The sequence below is a fragment of the Labrus bergylta genome, chromosome 9 (assembly GCF_963930695.1).
Source record: "Labrus bergylta chromosome 9, fLabBer1.1, whole genome shotgun sequence".
Lineage (NCBI taxonomy): Eukaryota > Metazoa > Chordata > Actinopteri > Labriformes > Labridae > Labrus > Labrus bergylta.
Genome location: NC_089203.1, coordinates 4,024,493 through 4,043,740, shown reverse-complemented (window position 1 = coordinate 4,043,740; position 19,248 = coordinate 4,024,493). Strand labels below are relative to the sequence as shown.

Genomic DNA, 19,248 nt, shown 5'->3' with positions numbered 1-19,248 from the left:
AAACAACAATAGAAGGATAGATGAGGGAGAAAAAGGAGCAGTACTTTAAGTCCACTTTTGGGCACTTTGGAATCTTTGTTGTCGAACTCGAGCCACTGCTGGACGACACGGCTGACAACAGGCTCGGAGTTGTTGACGAGCTGGAAGCCAGTAATGTTCGCCCCTCCTTTCCTCAGATCTGTTAGGTCAATGTCCAGGAAACCCTGAGACAGGAAGACAGGGGAATTGAGACAAACAGGTAGAAAAGGAGGATTTCATAAAAACACAGTGAAGGATTAGACATTGGTGTGGCCCAGCGTCCTGAGAGGGATTGACTAGACGTGAAGAAAGAGGAAAATCAGACACAGAGACGTTTCTTCTGAGCAGTCCGTCTAGATGCCCTTTCAACAGTAGACATCTCTCTTTAAGTGAGCGTGATCTGTGTCTTGATTTGAGCTTTTGTGACAATCCTGCTTGGGTAACTGCACAAACCACAGTAGAAAATATCAACATTACTTGGATGACATCAGAATCAGAGATGGTTCAAACACAGAGAGCCTGTTGTCATGTGTGATTGGAAAACCTCTTTGTGACAGACTGTCCAGTTGTCTGATGCAGCGTTTGTCAACCTGCGGGTCACCACCCCAACAAGGTGTTACAAAACAACTGGGAGGGGTCAGTACATCAGTGGTTTGAATCTTTTTTTTGGCTTCTGAGCTCTCTCTCAAAAAAAAAAATCAATACCTGCTTCTAACTTCCAATCACAGGTGAGGACTCGGATTGGACTTCAGCTGTGAGAATGTCAAAGTCCAAAAGAGTGATTATTCCTTCATAGATATCTTTTATTTCAAAAAGTTTCCAAATAAATTCCAAAGATTTTTCAAGGTCTGAGGAGGTCAAAGTTTTTCTAATACTTGACAAAGAGAAAAAATGGCAGACAAATGACGATTCCTTTGTCACTTTAACTGAATTCTCATCCATGTAATCTTAAAGTGAACCCTCTGGATTTACCCCGAGGTTACTGTTTGTATGAATTTTCACGATATTGATAATTTTGTGGATATATCATTGAATTCTGTCAACCATCGTAGGGTAATTCTTCTTTTAGGTCTGTGTCGCTGTAATACATTAAGTATGCGTCAGAGATCTCATAGCAGTGTCTGACATTTACAAGCTAATGTCTTCTTTCTAGCCTATTGGACGTTTACCCAAATGGAAAGGAGCGTGTAGGCTGCTAACAGAATATAAGAAAGACTGTTAGCATGAAAACTTTGTCAAACATGTGTGTTCTGAAAAGTTGTCTGACCTCGGCCAATAAATTCTAATCCAGAGTCTGTTTCATGATTTCATTATTGAACATTTATAAGAGAAAAACCCTCCACCAGTTACAAACCACTGAATAAAAGAAAGGAGAAAAAGGTAGAAGCATATTTATGCTGCACAAAATAATTTTTGATTACAGATATTTATAAGGATTTATCTACTGGGACTTGAATTTCACTCTAACATGTGATCATTAAATTCTACCAATGACAAAGGGGCATTGTTTGCTTCACAGGCCAAAAAGGTTGGGGTGAAGTTAGCCACCTGTAGAGGGCACTTTATGAGATTGTTTTCACTGCTCTGCACTTTACAATCAAAGGTTTAAGGGTTAATGGCATAATGAAAATGACAAATTCTTCTTTTTAAATTAGAGAGGTTTTTCCAATTGTGCAGAACTCGTGCCTGGGGTTCCTGAGGGACCCGAGAAATGAGAAAGAAAAACTAATTTCATGGCGGGCGCTGTCCAAAGCTAATCTGTGATAGACTGAGTCCTCATAGGCTATTGTTAACAATGGCAGGATCAAAACCTTATGGGCCACTGTGAACAATAGCAGGGATGCCTGAGGCAGAGCACAATGAAGAAAGAAGCGATTTACAGTAATGGTATCTCCTACTTGTATTTCCCCCCCCTGACTATTATGTGGAGAAGGCTGTTTTTCAGAGAAGGAGAAAGGCAGAGAGTGGGAGAGACAGATTCAGCCTCTCAGCAGGCTGCCTGTCAGCGTGGGGAGAGGAAGAGGCAGACAAGTGGGAATGGGTGGGTGTGGAGACGGAGCAGGAGAGAAGATTTGTCTGTGATTTGTCAGAGATTTAAGAGCAAACTTTTGACTGATGAGAAGAAAAAAGGTGCCTCTCTGGAGCGGCCCCTGCTCGCTAGGCACCAGTCTGACAACACACACCTTTCGATCTTTTCTCCGCCTCTGCTGCTCGGATGTTTCTTTCATGTTGTTTGAATCTTTTGTTCTCTCTTGGCCACAAGAGAGAACAAACAACAAGTCTCAAAAATTGCCCTCATTACGTCCTCAGAGCCATACAATAAAGACAAAGGATCCCATTTTGAAGTGGCTAAAACGTAACATTTTTATTTTAAGATTTCTGCTTTCGGTGAAGGTCCACAGGGTGACTGGTACAAAAAAATGAAGACGAGCTCAAGCTTCGGGAAACAAATTTAGGCTAAGAGGAGCAGTATCCTGAATCTAAACCTCTCCCCCTTTACCTCGCTCTCCCTGAAGTACCTGTGTGTTGCCAGGTGTCCATATTTCTCAGCTGAACAGACAGAGTTATGTCTTTTGTTCTGCTCCATGTATGAGCTAATGCAGTGCAGTCAGCTGAAGCGGTTACTATAGAAACCAGTCTATTCTAACACTGGACATGTTAGAGGGGGGTGGGGGGCGGGTTTATTTCCAACACACATTCTGACCACATCTTTCTAGTAGTTATTCTTTTTATTGACTTTCTGTATCACAATGTTTCTATTTTTTTGATTCAGTCACACACACACACACACACACATACACACACACACACACACACACACACACACACACACACACACACACACACACACACACACACACACACACACACAGCTGTAGATCACCACACAAACACACACACACACACACACACACACACACACACACACACACACACACACACACACACAAAAAGCAAATTAGGGAATTTCTGAAAGAGTACAAGGACACAGAAAAAGTAATTTTGTACAAACCTATAATGGGCCCATAATAAATGACCACTTTGCCTATCAGCTGTTGTTACCGTCCGAGTCTTATCATTATAAATTAAATTTGGCAAACTGGCGAGACAAGAGAGATTGAGCCAATCAGCAATGAGAAATTGTTCAAGCCAGCAGCTGCATAGTAATGTTGTTATTACCACAGATGCCGCTGATGTCAATTTTCTCTTCATTTGGTTGAATTTTGTGAGTTTGATCAGCGCTATGGGGGACTACATACCATTAGCAGTGAGAAAATGGCAGCAGACAAAGAGCGCTAATGGATATAAAGCTTGCATACATTGGCCGCCTGACCTTTTTCTGTCACTGTCAGTCTGCAGATTTCTGTCTGAGCCTGTCACAGCTTCCCCGTCTGTGCTTTGTACCGTTAGTCAGACACTCTGCTGCTGTGATGTCTGCAGGTTTGACACTGCAGCGAACTAATATACGAGGTGGCTGAAGAGGGAAATGGGATGAGAGAACATAAAAGACATTAAAGCGCATAGTTTTAGGCTAAATTATTCGGCACAAGCAACTCCATCAAACTGGCAATAAAGTACAGAAGGTCGGAAATCCTGTTAAGAGCCAAATTTAATAGTGATGCAAATTGAATTAAGGTGTAAAAGAATGGAGAGGAAAAATGAAAGGCAGCTTTAAAGGATTGCGAGGCAGCGATATAATAAAGATTCCTTACCAGGTTAGCCAGGATGTAGTGGTAGCTCTTTGCATTCTTGCCTTGTTCAACAATCTGAAAGACAAGGACACAGGGGAGATAGAGAATAAAATATCTGTGATACACAAACAGAAGGTGTGTGTATGTGTATGTGTATGTGTGTGTGTGTGTTTACAACAGAGAGAGGGGTTTTGACAGTCTCTCAGCAGTGTGTTTGGTAAAGTGTTCAGTACTTGACCTTGTGCAGGACAGACACAAAGTAGGTGGATAAGAAATAAGGCAGTGAACACTAGACAGTCAACATGATGCAATGTGAGTAGCTTAAACAAAGACAAGCTGGAGTGGCTGTGTAAAAGAAAAGATCAACATCTTAATCACCAGCATCAATTACTGATTATATTTAATTAAAAACATTCACCGTACAAAACGACCAGATACAGTAGCTTAAAAAAAAGTTTTAAAAAAGCCAAAAAGATACAAAATCCCCTTTTTCACTTCATAAACGAATCATCAATCAAACATAGACACTATTCATATGCTACAGAACAAACATCTAATTAAGGAAATAACTCCACTGAGCATTAAAAAGGTGTAGATTCAATTAACTGGGTGTTTTTTCTTCTCCTTTTCATGAGAATCAACAGCTCAAAATATATCCATTATGTAACATTGCACAATATATCCTATATAATATACAATATATCTGACTTCCCCATTGGGTAATAATAAAGTGTTCCTGATTCTGATATTTTCATAAAAGTCACCCCATGAAAATACTAAATGTTCCTCCCTGCTGCCCCTCTTACGTCAATTTTTCAATATAACCACCTCAAGAGCTGTAATTTGATCTTTGATCTAACACTTGAATAGCTTTCAACAGTCCAAGTTTCCTGGAACTCCATGCTCATCTAATAATACCACAAAGTAACGAATGCAGGATTGTGCACAAGCCCCTCTCCCCATGCCTACGCTCCATCTCTCTCCTGCTGCTACTGTTGTCATTCTATACCTGCGGGCGTCACAGGTCGACACAGCACCGAGGGTCAGGCCTGTTTGAACATTACAGGGAGAGGTGACAGGTTTATTTATAACATGACGCGGGCAAATTGGGCGCCCCTTTGACAGACATTCTTAAAGTAGATAAGAATGAATCCTCTGTCTTGCTATTGGCTAATGTCTGGTTCAATAATGGTTTTGTAAAATAATATATATATATGTGTCAACACAGCATACTGGGTAGTCACGTAAATGAAGGGAGAGTGGGCAGCGCTTTTTTAAAAGCCATGCTCTGTCCAATTAATAACCCTTAGCTCGGCTGATAAGAGGCTTATTCAGCGGTCTGTTCAGGCACTACGCATGACCTCACACATTTTTCTCCCCTCTTCCTCTCTCGGAGAATTTACCCCTTGTGTTTAATTCGTCGGGGTGCACTCATTTGTTTGTGTGTTACGTTGTGTGTGTCTAATGATGCTGTAGGTCATGACAGAAGGTGGCATTTGTTATTAATGGTGACCCCAGCACAAGGCGCACCCTGCAGCCAAGCCCCAGGCGAGGAAAAAAAAACGAGCGAGGAGGGAGGAGAGACACACACCAGCGTTGACACCAATACACTCACACATGGGTTTGGACACACACACACACACACACACACACACACACACACACACACACACATATTACTGCCACAGTGGACCGTCAGATGGAAATGTTTTGGATACAAGTGGGTTTTTAATAATGCATGCCGATTTGAAGAGTCATTCAGAGTTCAGCCCCAAGAGAGCGGGTCACTTTTTGTCTCTCTGTTGGAGGAGAATGCTCTGAAAAGGTGTTTGAGCTCGCAGCATCGCAAATGAATGTTCCCCGGAGTCTGCATCAATATTCAGTTTATACAAGAAGTCCCTCTCTGGATACTGAGCATTATCGTCGTAGAATCTGTGTACTGTATGAGATGGATGAGACGAACACATGGGTGAGTTTAAAGGGCAGGAAAGGTTCAGTAGAGGTGTGTGTGTGTGTGTGTGTGTGTGTGTGTGTGTGTGCGTGTGTGTGTGTGTGTGTGTGTGTTAGTAGGCTATTGTTTGGGTGCGCATGCAGGGCAGTGTGGCGGGGGGAACACATGTAGATGATTGATGGCAGCCGTCTGAATGGAGAAATTCTCAGGCTCAGCTCCTGTAAAGTGGTGAGAAGTGATGCAATAACCTTAACTGTAGACACTGGGCCATCAATAACAGTCACACAGAGGAGTCACAGCTTACACATACAGATGGGGCCTGTCTGTTTGTGTGTGCAGCATGGAAGTCATTAAAGCGCGTGTGTGTCTGTGCTTTTGTATACACTAGGATGTACAGAGAAAGCGAAAAAAAATGTTTTAGAAATCTGACGAAAAATCATCCATCAGAAAGATGACATCAGCTCAGAAACCAATACAAAAAAGACTGTTTGAATATTTCAGGAGATATAAAAGTCTGCACTGACAAAGATGTTCAGGTGTCTCTACTGTTTCTGTGATGTATTTCCAACAGTTATCAAAGCCAGTTAAATCCTTTATTTTATTGTTGTAATGGCCCGTGTTTATTGTGGTGGCCGCCATGACAGAAAGGACATGTTATTCATTGCCATGGAAACACCAGATGTTACTGTACGTCAAAGAACGCTGCATCAGGAAGCGGTAACTGCTACATTGTTTGTAAAGAAATTATCCTCCTAACGGTCAACTCCCATGATTCCCCGCCAGCCTGGACATCATCTTTTGTTATTGTTTCTTAATGAGAGCCCCCTGGCGTTGGAATTTACATACTATGCGTTTAATGCGTGATGCACCAAGACCTTTCGGAGTTGTCATTGCAGGGAAACCAGGCGTAAACTATTTAGTGGACAGCTCAGTTCCATTTACTGTCTTGGTAATCTATGCCACTAAGTATGCACAATAGTTTGTTTTCTGAAATCAGTTTTTCATTTTAGACTGAGGTAGGATTTTGGAGGCTTTGTTTTGTATTTCCAGCAGGTGATATTCAGATGTAACAGCTGGAAGCAATGAGAGCTCTCCATAGCAGATTGTTTAGCTGTGAAGAGCTAGCTAATGAGGCTAACATCAGTTATGTAAATCTGCATTTGGCTAATGTTTCGACTGCCTGTTCTTAAAAAATAAACTTAAAAGGCGTCTTGAAGGCCACATGCAGAATAATGTTTCTAAAGATGAAACAGACACCTGCTACATATGAAGGGCTACAATTTAGCTTGTTCTTGTTTTGTTTGATAAGGCTTTTTTTAGTGCTTGTATTTAACTGTTAGCACTCATAGTTTACACTTTTGTTTAAATTTTACGACACAAATGTTTTACATTGAGGACTGATATAAAACTGTATTTTATGCAATAGCTACTGTAGCTCGGTAAATCTTATCTGGCTAGCAGGGCAGAGCTGCTTCCATTTCTTTGATCTCTGATTTATACAGAAACTTCTTAACCAAGCAGCATCCACTGACTTAGAAAAATGAAGTTAATAGTCTGGTATAATAAAAGATGTTTTATTACAACATCTTAGTTCCAAAACAACAAATGTATAAAGCTACATTTATTTGGTGTCTAATTTTCATGCCTTTTTAACGGTTGAATAGATAAATAGCATGGGGCTACAAGCTTCCTAGATATGTCACTTTCACTGTTGTAGCTCATTAGCCTCAGACTAAAAAAGGTTGGTAAAAAGGCCCATTAAACATAACAGTCCCCATAGGGAACGTCATATTCCTGGATAGATGCAAATACATTTGATCCGGTTGCTATGGCAACATTTTTAGTGGAAGTGGCCTGCTTATAGATCTAGTAATGAATGGGCATTGTGTGGGACAGATCTATAATACATAATACAATATGTATTTAATGTTATCAAACATGATATATATTCTGTATAGAAACATTTGACCCAATTATTATAACCACAGGTTAGAAATGTGCTCTGTTCTTTATGAAATTAAATAGCAATGTTTTTTAAAGATATCTTTGAAAATGTATTTTGTACACTCTGAGTCTCATTGTTTTATAAAAGCAGAATCCATTAGATATCGAGTATTGAACAAGTATTGTTTCAGTTTGGACTTAAGTGATACTAAACTGTGTCAGTATTAAAATCAAAATGTTGGTATCCTCACAACACCAGTGACGGCCGCTATCACTAGGCTTCATCACTCCCTCAGTTTCTAATGGGTGACGTCACTTAGACCATGTCCGTGTTTTAGTCTTTATCTTCAACACAGTAAATATAGCTTGTCATGAACATATTTTTTAAATGTTACCTTTGAACCTTAAGATCATGTCGTTAGTCACTGAATGATCCTTTTTCACATTATATACAACATTGATTTTTACATTTTTCTATTTTAGTATTTTTGTTTTCTTCTGTCATGATGCTTTTGATGTCGTGTGAAGCACTTTGAAATGTGCCATATAAATAAACTTGCCTTGCCTTTATGTCAGAACTGTTTTGTCAATACTGTAAACATGAAGCTAGTACTGTAAGCCGTAAATGCTTACCTTTGCAGCCTACTTTTCACAGCTGACACCTTTTCTCTTCTGTTAGTTTCAACCAGACTGAAAGAATAAACCACTACTGAACTACATACTGCTGAAGATTATTATTCTATTCCATAATATTACAGCAGCCCTGCCCTATGTACTCTGCTTCAACTTGCAGTGAAATCCAAAGCTTGACAGACAAGTCGTACCTGGATGCTAAGCCGTGATTGGACAGTCAACCATGATTCTTTGAACATTTTCCTCGACACATTACAGAGGTGAGTAAGTGATTATCCTATCACAGGAAAAAAAGTGTCGACTCCAACACCAACGCTGGGTTATTTATCTGTCCTGTCTTTGATGTTGCAGGAGACTAAACCCCCACAGTAGACCACCAGCCAACCCCCACTTTTCATTCTTACAACTATATTCTCCCTCTGCCTCTCTTTTGCTCATCGGAATAAAACATGTAAATCCTTGATGGAAATGTGTGTTAAATGTATTTAATGTATTTATTTTCCAAAGAAGCCTTTTAACCTTTACATGGAGGCTAATTTTCATATATAAGTTGATATGAAAAATATCATTTAATTTGAGCAATTTGAAAGGCAAAGCATAAAGCAGGGTTTTAATTAATTTAATAATTAATGCATAGAGGTTGCTGTCTTTAAGCTGAGATTGCAGTATATATATATTTGAGCATACTGTTTTTACATAATCCCCCATCACTGCAACAAAACAGAGAGAAACCTTTTTACCTTTTTAAGGATGCCGGTGAGCCTCTCAGTCTCACAGTCGATGATAATCTGGCCCTCCTTCCTCTTATCCAGGTCCTGGAACACTTTCAAAAAGGAGGCCTCTGTCATGGTTTCCACATTGACTGAGGTCACCAGCCAGTTCCTCTCCGCTGCTGTGTCCAGAACCTTCTGCAGCACCGAAAGGCCTGGAGGGAAGAGAAGGGGGAAAGTAAAACGAGAGGGAAATGAGAAACTGCAGGAGCTAATCCTCTGCAGGTGCATTTCCAGTCGAAAGTTAAGAGGAATGAAGTGATAAATGACTTGTTTGGTATTCTACTGAGCAGAACATAAGTGTCTATTTTATTAGGCTGCTCTCAGACATAGATTATGCACATGTTAATCTTATATTGTGAGAAGTTCTGTCATGAAAGATCAATTTAAACACCTTGAGAAGAAACACAGAAGCTGAGCAGAAAACCAAACTGCTCTTGATAAGTTTATCCATCAGACTCTCCCCTGCAGCTTCAGTGATGAAGTACAATGAGTATAAAAGACCATTAGGCACACTGACACATACAGGTGTGGTTTCCAGATCTTACAGCGCCAGGCTAAATAATCACCACTTCCACACTAACAAATAATCAGACCGTGCATCATCTCAGACTACACACTCGCAGCCAGCTTTACGTCCTCCAAGCACCAATTACAAGAGCCGTTACTCAATTACACTGTCACTGATATGCTGCTAAGATACTTTAGCAACATAGGGAGAGAGGTAGAGCAGCCAATGAGTTAAGGGCTCATGCTAAGACAGGAAATAAAAGGCGATTAGAGAACACATTGATCTTGAGCTCTGATTTACAGCCTGACTCACTGTTGTACTCTGTTCACTGCTGGCAGCAGACCAATCAGATTCCTCTCAAGCTGGCAGTCACAGTTGTTCCACAGAGAAAATAAAGTAATTTCACCCGCAGCAGACTGGCAGCCATTACCAAAATGAATTATAGCAATTACAAAATCTCAGAATGTAAACTAATACATGATGTAGCCGTGTTTTTTTTTCCACTAAGCTGGCAAACACTGTTAAAGACTCTGTGGGCCTAAACATGATGTGTGTTCAGCATATCCTCCTCCATGTTCGTCTGTTCATGTTCATGCAAGCTTTTATTTTATGCATGCTGAGCAAATGTTAAAATGGCGTATGCACAAAACAACACAAACCCTGTCAACAAAAAAAAAAAGAATGAGAGATGCAGTCACTGCCTCTGAAATATGATTGCTTTGCCTTATCACAATGCACACCAGCTGCTCTCCAGGCAATTCACGCTGCCTGTTTGACACCAGGTCATTAAGAAACAAAGACGGATGGTGTTTCACCTCGACACACGACCACAGTACCGAACATGTAAATAAATTAGACGTCTCAAAAAAAAAAGGTGAAGTATTATTGCTGAGGAACATGGAGATATATGAAATCTGTCATAGTTTCTCCTTTTTATTGACCGTGGTTTGAGAGTGAATAATTGTGGTCTTTGGTGCTCAAGCTTGTAGCAGTGGAACTAATGATCAACATGGGGACAGAGAATGCAGTTTGTCATTGTTATGGCTGAAGCTGGTGGCTCCTGACCGAGGAAGTGGACGACTGAATTGGAATAGAGTGGAGTTCTGGCGTCAATGAAGGTTTTAGCACCATGGACAGCACCATGCAGTTTAAGAGGGAAGACCTGTCTTTAAGAGAAACCCTTTGTATCTTATCTTTTCAGTCTTTCTTTTAATTGTCACATTAGAAAAAGGGAAACATGATTATTGAATCATATTTAAATGTACTGTTTAGCTGTCATATAAGTATTTATAATCTTAATATCTTCAGTGTGTCTGGATAATGTCCATATCTTCGTTCCATTCCCTTCCTGCTTTCTTTCCTTTCTGCCTCACTATGTTTCCATTGAATATCCCCACTCGCTTTTAAATGTGGCTGATATAGGGGTATAAATCAGAGCCAGCCCTGACATGGAGACTCGTAGGACTGGCCAAGGTAAAAACAGGTCTCCCAAAGGCATCTTGGAAAAAGGAATTATATCATAATGGAATCTGGCTGTCGTGAGCCTCCTCTTGGCTGGAGGCAATACACGAGGACCTGGGCAGGAGGCAATCGAGAGGAGGGTAATAACACTTTGGGGAAACCATTCCCTGAATATTGTTTATGATAAACTTAATGGGCTATCAAATTTGTTTTTCGGTTCATGGGCTTTTCGGAAAATAAAAACCGGACCCACTTTTGGTGCCAGATACTACGAGGTAGGACAGCAAGACAGATGTTAATACTGAAAAAGGAAAAAGTATATTTAAAAAAACCTGAAATATTGGAAAGTGAGGAATGCATATGGATATCTGTGTGTCCTTGACTACAACAGATGATGATAGAAATATTTGAAAATGTTGAACTGTGATGCATGATAACGGTAGCAGATTAACTCTTTTTGATCAAGGAGTGATCAAAAAAAAGACAAGACGTTTGAAAAGACAACACACGCACTCATACCAGACATACACCTCACAACTAAATATGATTCTTCTTAAAGGCTTAAAATAACCCTGTTGGAAGGGTGACGATGGCGGTGTATCCAGGCAACAGAGGACTACTGATTCGGTTTCCATTGGCTCCATCCCACCACTCAATCACACAGGAGTGACCCTGCACACAAACACTAGCAAACAATAATAATGAAAGGATCACGGGAGATCAAAAAAAATCTGTGACATGTGTGGAGCTATGGCCATCATGCATCAACAGGGTTAAAGACCACTGTGAAATCTTCCCTGTCACTGCTCGATCGTGTGCTGTGCAGAGTGACATGATGGCATCTGTCTTTTTAAAGCTGACGTAAGCCTGAGTGTAAAGCCTCTCAAGTCAGTACAAAAAGAAAATGAGCAGCAGAAAAGTTCCTCTTACAGTATACTTGCAAATTAGCATTTTTTAAATGGGGCACACATACGCACAATACACCCTTCATGCTCTAAAACCCCCAACACCTGGGACAGATGGCATGGCATTATGGGAAAGTCTTAGCTGATTGGTTAGAGAGGAGCGATCGAGGAGGGGGCTGGAGGCTGACAGGTGTGTCCTGCTTTATTTCTGTTTCTGCCTCTGCAGGAGGGTTATTGAGATGTTTAAATTGAATGCTACAGCACTTTGTGTTTTTTTTTTTTGGCATGTTACTGACAAAGGCACTGTTTACTGCGCTGAGGACTGCTCGATGAGAAGCTTCATCGTTTTTTCCATTGTGTGATTTATCTGCTATTCTGTGCAGGTCAATGTTTCTTTTCTGTGTCCTCTGTCTGTACAAAGACGGTGGGCAAAAATAAACGCTCTGACGGCTGCTCATTGCACAATGGCTTTGATTGACCCTATTGCTGTCACCATGGCAATATGAAGACGGCTAATGGTGGTTGCTCTAACGACTCTGGTAGTCTTCATGTGCATGTCGTTTAATGCAAATGCTTTTTCACAATGTTGTGATCTTATGATGGTGTTGAATGATGAATTTGGATAATAAAACCAATAGAGCATGAAGGCAGGTAAGGAAAACTAAAAAAGAGGTTTTTTAATGAAACATAAAGTATGACACTAAATAATAAGTGAGCAGGTTTTCCTACCTGAGTCAGAACTGTACATGTAGACAAACTTGGTCCACCCGTAGTGGTCGATCACTCCCACCAGAGCATCCTGCAGCTCGGGCCTCAGCTGGATGACGAACTGGTTGGCCGTCTCGATGGGGAAGGAAGGTGTGACGAAGCAGACATGCAGCGCTCCACAGAAGGACATGAGCATGTTGACCGTCTTCCGGTCATACAGGCCAATGATGGCATACACACCTTTGGAGAACTGGGAGCAAACTGCCAGAGAGAGAAGAGAGAAAGGGCACATCAAGAAAGTTAGTATTTGGAGTGAATGATGATAATAATAATTACTCAGACTGAAAGTGAACGCCTGGGTGAAATTAGATGAATACATCTTCCTCCCATCAAAAAGCACTTCCCACTTTAGTGCACATAAAATCTCTGTTCAAGAAACCATAAATGATGAAGAAAAAAATGTCAAATTTGCAATGATTGAGGTTGAAGACTTGACTGCATAACCCAGCTCATACCTTGAAGTACACAGTCACACAAAAAATAAATGTTGGTCATGTGTCTTACAGTCAGAATTGAAATTGAGTCACCAAAACTCTGTTTACAACATCTATAAATGTGTCCATGTGAGCAGTGATGTCACTTCAGCAAATATAAAACTAAAACCGGTTTGAAACTGTTATTATTGACAGGACAGAGGAACTCTCCTGAGAGGCCTGATAGACTTGAATCATCAAAAATAAAAACACAACTCTAGTGGAGCTCAGGGTTTATAGTCCCACTAACTGTGTGGGACCTTTGGGATGTTCGAACACACATCTCAATAGTGAATATAAGATTCTGACTGATCCTGTCAGCGTGTCTGGAGATCTTACTTTAATGAAGTTACAGCGCTGTGCGTCTAGCACGGATTCTGCTACGATGGGATCACTGCAGGTGTCTGATAAACTCAGAAATACCTGCAACCCACCAGCTTTCAATCAGAATTTTAAATCTCATGACGCCGTTTGCCCAATCCATAGTTACATGACTGCAATCAGCACCTCACCACGTGAACTGTGGCTGAACAAGAGGGAACATGAACACGTGTGTCAGCCTTCACTCCAAACTGTATAATCCAGAAGGGCCTGGTTAATTAAAAAATCTGTAAATACGTCTGAGTCCTCCTCTCCATCTTCTGACTCTAAATGCAGTACATGCTAGAGTCCAAGTTTGAGTCACAAGTGCACAAGCCTGAGTCAAGTCCGAATCCTGTACTACAACACTGCTTACAGTCATAAGACGCCTTCACTATTTGAAGGCTTGTCATATAGATAGAGAAAAAAGATGCATTAATTTGAAGCTGCAAAGATTATTCAAAATATGGACTCTGCAGTGGATTTCATTTTAAAGATACGCTGCTCTACTCGTCTCAAATTGTTGAATATTCTTTTAGAGATTGAAAGCTCCCCAGGGACGTCCGCTTGGGCTCTGAGATATTATGAAGATCAATTCCACAGTAAGTAGGTGCTTTACAGAAGAAACAACTCATCATTGAGCCCGCAATCCTTTTGGTCGTGTCAATAACAGAAACACTCACTGATGACAGCCTGATATTGAAAAAGAATGATGTGTAATGAGTCGAGCTACGCTAAATTGAAGTAAATTGAATTTTTCATCATTGACGTTTCATTCACTTTGATTCCCAAATGTATAAAAAGGAGGCAACTTCTTGTATTGAAGAAGAAGACTTTATGAGAGAAAGAGGCGATAAATATCTACTTTTGGATTTTCAGTTGAAACCATCTCTGACAGCTTCGTCCTTTCAGCTACTTAGTGACATGTTTATGCTAATCTGACCAGTTTGTCCATCTGTGTACCAGCAGTGTGTGTGTGTTTGCCTCCAGTGAGAGGTGGAGGAGGTGAAAGCAGATTAGGAGCAGAGAGGTTAATCAATGCATCCCTGGAGTTCCTCTGACATTTCACTTGCAGCAGGAGGCTCCCGTCTCTTATTTGCTTTCCTCCCTCGGTCTCTGCATTTTGTCTTTGTCTCATTGTCTGCATGTCAATCTGACTGTCTCCACACCCTCTTATATCTTTAAATAGCTCATACGTGATCACAGTCCTCTCTCTGGAAGGTGTGTCCTCTTCTGCGATTTTTAGCAAGGCATGCTATCTTTGCCCTCTCAGGTCTGGTCTGGGCTATTTTCCACCGTGGCGATGGGTGGGCCTTACTTATTGCAGTATTTACCAAACAGATTGAAGTCGCTGCCTGTCCCTGTGTGACGGCCAAGCTTGCTCCTAGGGGCCGAGGGAAAGACAGAGCAAGGATGGCCGGTACCCAAAACGCCTAACCATGTCACAGACCTGCACCCTCCGGGCAGGCACGTGTGTGTGTCTGCGTGTGTGTTGGACGGAGATAGGGAGAGAGAGAGAGAGAGAGAGAGAATTTCAGCGGCATCACAAATAAATACATGTGCACACACATGAGCTCACACACACATATGCAGTCTCTAGTGCTCCAAAAGCCTGGTGAGTCACCCTACTTAAAGCGAGCCCTGAAATAGACATTTTTGAGCCTCGCCACACTGACTCAGTAACAGAACTATCTTTCCTTCATGGTCTGCACACGCTCGCGCTATTAAATCGACACTCACTTTTGCTTTCCTCTAGCATACATTATATTTCCCCTTACAATTTTCTAGGACCAATTTCAGCCGTGGCCTCCATGTTCTGTCTGGATAAAAGGTAATGAGAGCTTGTTTGACTTTTTGTGCAGTGTCCCATTACTCTAGGCCTGCAGCAGGTAAACCAGGTTTTCACTGAATGTGAGTCACTGCTCATACCTGCAGTAATATCTGTCTGAAAAAGAAAAACAAAGAGAAAGAAAACATGCAGCCATGTGGCACAGACCTCCTGCTCTGAGCTGGCAGGAGAAGCATGCCTTCGTCTAATTCGACAAGAGCCTGACACAGAACATTAGTGTAACTCAGCGGTCTGTGCTCCGGTCCAGATAGTAGCGTCGAGGAGTGTTGAGTGTGTTTGTGTGCGAGAGGCGGCTTGTTAGTGCTGCTCCACATGTGTAAAGACATCGCAGGCCCAGCCGAGACACCTAAAGTGATCCCGAAGACCCCAGCAACACCTGTCCTCCCTGGCATGCCGTGTCTCCTCGCCACGGTTACATCTGCTACGGCGGCAGGACGGAGGTTGCCCCGGCAACGATCTGTTTCTCTGGCAGGGATTACAGTGGGCTCAGAGCTGCTAAAGGACGTCTGCAAGATGAAGTGGGAATTGTGAGTGTTTGGACAGTTTGTCATAATTAGGTCTCTCCTCAAGGAATTAGCAAATTTGCAAAAACTGACTTGGCTTTGCTAAAATCCTTAGATAGCTCCTGGTATAATGGAGCATTTGCTGCGCATTTCCCACGGCATCACATTTTTATTTACACTCAAACAAAACATAATCATTTTCCAAAAGCCGACAAAAGTCTTCAGTGTGTGCATACAGATGACGCCGGAAAGCTCACTGGAACTGTCTCCTGACTTGAAAATTTCAGCCTTTCTAAACTTTTCCCTGTGAATGAACAACCACATTTGCATACGATTTTGTATTCGGTGTGGCCGAAGAGTTTTGGGCCGCAGGAAAAGAGCGAAAAACACTGAAATCCTGAAGGGACAGATACTCGCACAACAGGAGGAGCTGTCAGGAACAACTCATGCAGTTTCTGTCTTCCCTGGTCTCTGTTTCCTGTGCCCTGCAGCTGTTCCTCTGCTTAGCGTGAGCCAAATATCAAATGACAGACATGTCTGTGCCGGCTGCACAAAGAGGGCGTGTTTGTGACAGTTGTTCCTACATCTGAAATTGTGGAGGACGGGAGGGCTGCATCCTTTAGAGAACCCGTAAATATTTTAATCCCCGTACAAATTCACACAATGCTCTTAGAAAATAAAGGCTGAGTGTGACTTAATACTACTTTTTATAACGATGCTGTAAAAACAAATAAAAAAGGGACTTAGCTTGAACCAGGATTCATCAAAAAAGCACTGATGTTTTTTTACATTTTGCAAAAAAAAGAGAAGATTTCCTTTATCAAAGGCAGAACATTTTTCAAAGAAATAGGTCAATGCCGGTCAATATTTGGGCAAAATGCTTCAAAGATTCAAGGTGCCCTTGTGCATTTACCTGCCTCCAATCTGCTCCACTGGAGCTATTCAAAACCTGAGTATAAGACCGTGGTATTACAGAACAGCGCCTAGTGTCTGAGCGTGTGTGGTTCTTCTTTCAATATCTCTGGATTGCTTCATTTGTCAAAAAAAGAAATCAATATGTTGAGTTGTTGTACTGAGTGCTGTCATAAAACAATGTTTAAATGTAGATTTGGGGAAGCAACAACCAGGTTTGCAATCAATATGAGGGAGGTATTCGGATGTGCTGTTCCTGTACACTCGTGTACACATGGTCTCCTGGGTTTACTGTGACCGCCATGCAAACCACAAATTCTGATACGGATGATATTTACATTATATGCCTCCTTAATCCGACACACACACAGGAGGAGGAACATAGGGCTTCTACAATTTTCTTCCCCTGGGACTTGCATGCCATTATCTTGTGCAACATTAAGGTCAGCAGTACAGAGGGAATTTCACAGCAGCAGGAAGCTGGGTTCAGCTGGAGGGAGAGTGCTGTTTGCAGGGTTCTTGTTCAACCAACCATAAAGGTCCTTTTTTTATTTTATTTAAAAGAGCCCCACTACTGAGGGCTGACATGTCGGGTGACTCCACAAAAATAGGCAATGTTGCTCATCTAAACAACGAATCAACTTTAAAATCAAGCTCTACTCTTTGTGTTGTTGCTGTGCAGCTTGGAAGAAATCGTTTGTTTTTTTCTTGAGGTGTGAATCACGTTTTTTTTTTATTCCTTTGGGCCTGGATGAACAAAGACCGTGGGATGGAAGAGTGAGCAGCTAAATCCAGTCCCACTTTTTCTCCACAGCAACATAACCCAGCCTGATTGATTCCCAGAGTCACACACCACCCTTACACACAGAATCTCACTCCTGCTAAGACAACTGAGTTTTTACTGTCCATCCAATGTCACCTCTACACGACAAGACTCGAGGGTTTATGACAGATGCTTGGGGAGGTCAAATCTGTTTTTAAATTTCAGCCAAGCTGATAGCAAAGTGGGACTAAACAAGGACGACCAAAGGTCTTTATGTTGAAGAGTTCGAATTAATTATTTGCAGTATTGACTCTATATCTTATTTTCCGCTGACTAAAAAAATATTATGAATCATTTAGTGACTAAAATTATAGAATGACTTAAAAACAAATCTCTTTTTTTGAACCAACAGTCTAACACACAGAGATTAATCCATCGAAAAAATTCCCATTTGCAAAGCTGTAACCAGACAATAAATCAACTCTTTGTGCTATGAATGGTCTAAGAATGATGAAGCTGGGTCAGTCACCTCACTAATGACTGAACAATAAAAACAACTCATTGTGATTATTCTAAATCATGTAGCACCAAAGTTGAACTAATCCTGAAATAAATATTATGCTACTTAAAAGATGCTAGCTAAGATGCTAAAAAGGTGAATATTATAGCTGCTTAGCATTGACGTGTTAGCATTGTACTGCACTGTACAATGCGGAGTCTTTGGGATCGCTGTATATGTCGTTATGTAATAATGAAATTAGTCCTGATAGTTTATCAGTACTAAGCTTTTTTAACATTTATCATTTGTCTCTGAGCAGTTCTTGCTTTTCTTCAGAGCCAAACAAATCTTATAGGTTTTTCTCTCAGCTATGGTGGGGTGCCAGTTTTTTTATTAGAAATTCAAGGTGAGTGAGTAAAGCTGCAGCTGAAGGGAATGTCCTGATAGCAAAGAATCGGAGAAGCCATGTGTGCAAGTATGTTATGTTCATAACTGTCGATAGCAGAGTGACTGAGGCTGTTTGTCGACTTGTAAAAAGCAGCTATATAAAATAAAATAAAAAGACGGCATAGAAATTCACGAGAATAATTTCCATGTCATATAAAATGGAGTCAACCTTGATTGTGGGGAAACCTGACAGCTTGATTGCAGGTGTGAGCCCTTGGGTTAAGTATTGTGTCTATTTAGGGACCTTTGTTGCGTGTCTTAGCCCCTCAGTCTCTCACTCTTTTCTTTCTTCTAATCTAATTACTATCATTCAAACAGACACACTGATGCCCCCCCCCCCCCAGTCCCACTGAACTGAAACTGTTTTTTTTATTATAGAATTCAATCCTGCCTTTCTTTGGAACCCCAAAAGAGACTGTCTTTTCCCACTTTGACACTGAGTAACATGCAGTTTTAAAGCACTCACTCATCATTGTCAGTGGCGATTTGAGAGCCTGTTGGGACCCTATAGGCAACTATCAATTGGTGGGCCCTCTAACCAACAATCAGCAGGCCAACAAGAAAGAGTGCTGTCAGATGGGCCCCCCTTACCCGCAATTCACACATACTCCGTGCACGCCACGGTTTATTGATCCCGAGGGAAATTCAAAGCATCCAGTAGCAGGTTACAAAGACGTACATGACATGAAACATTTGTTACAAATTAACCACAAAACCGACGCCCCCCTCCCATACATATATATTAACCCGAAAAAAGATTTAAAGAATACCCCTAGATGAATCAAACTT

General features: G+C 41.2%; 1 protein-coding gene across 2 annotated transcripts in view; it reads right to left on the bottom strand.

Annotated features, from left to right (window-relative positions):
- gria1a (glutamate receptor, ionotropic, AMPA 1a) overlaps positions 1 to 19,248 on the bottom strand; it is an 81,907-nt gene that overhangs the window by 47,149 nt on the left and 15,510 nt on the right. For both annotated transcript variants that reach the window (XM_020629652.2, XM_020629651.2), the window contains exons 3-6: positions 12,615 to 12,854; positions 8,979 to 9,163; positions 3,732 to 3,785; positions 45 to 203 (exon numbers count right to left, since the gene is read on the bottom strand). In XM_020629652.2, coding sequence (XP_020485308.1) covers positions 45 to 203; positions 3,732 to 3,785; positions 8,979 to 9,163; positions 12,615 to 12,854 — 638 coding nt within the window. The remainder of the gene's footprint in view (positions 1 to 44; positions 204 to 3,731; positions 3,786 to 8,978; positions 9,164 to 12,614; positions 12,855 to 19,248) is intronic.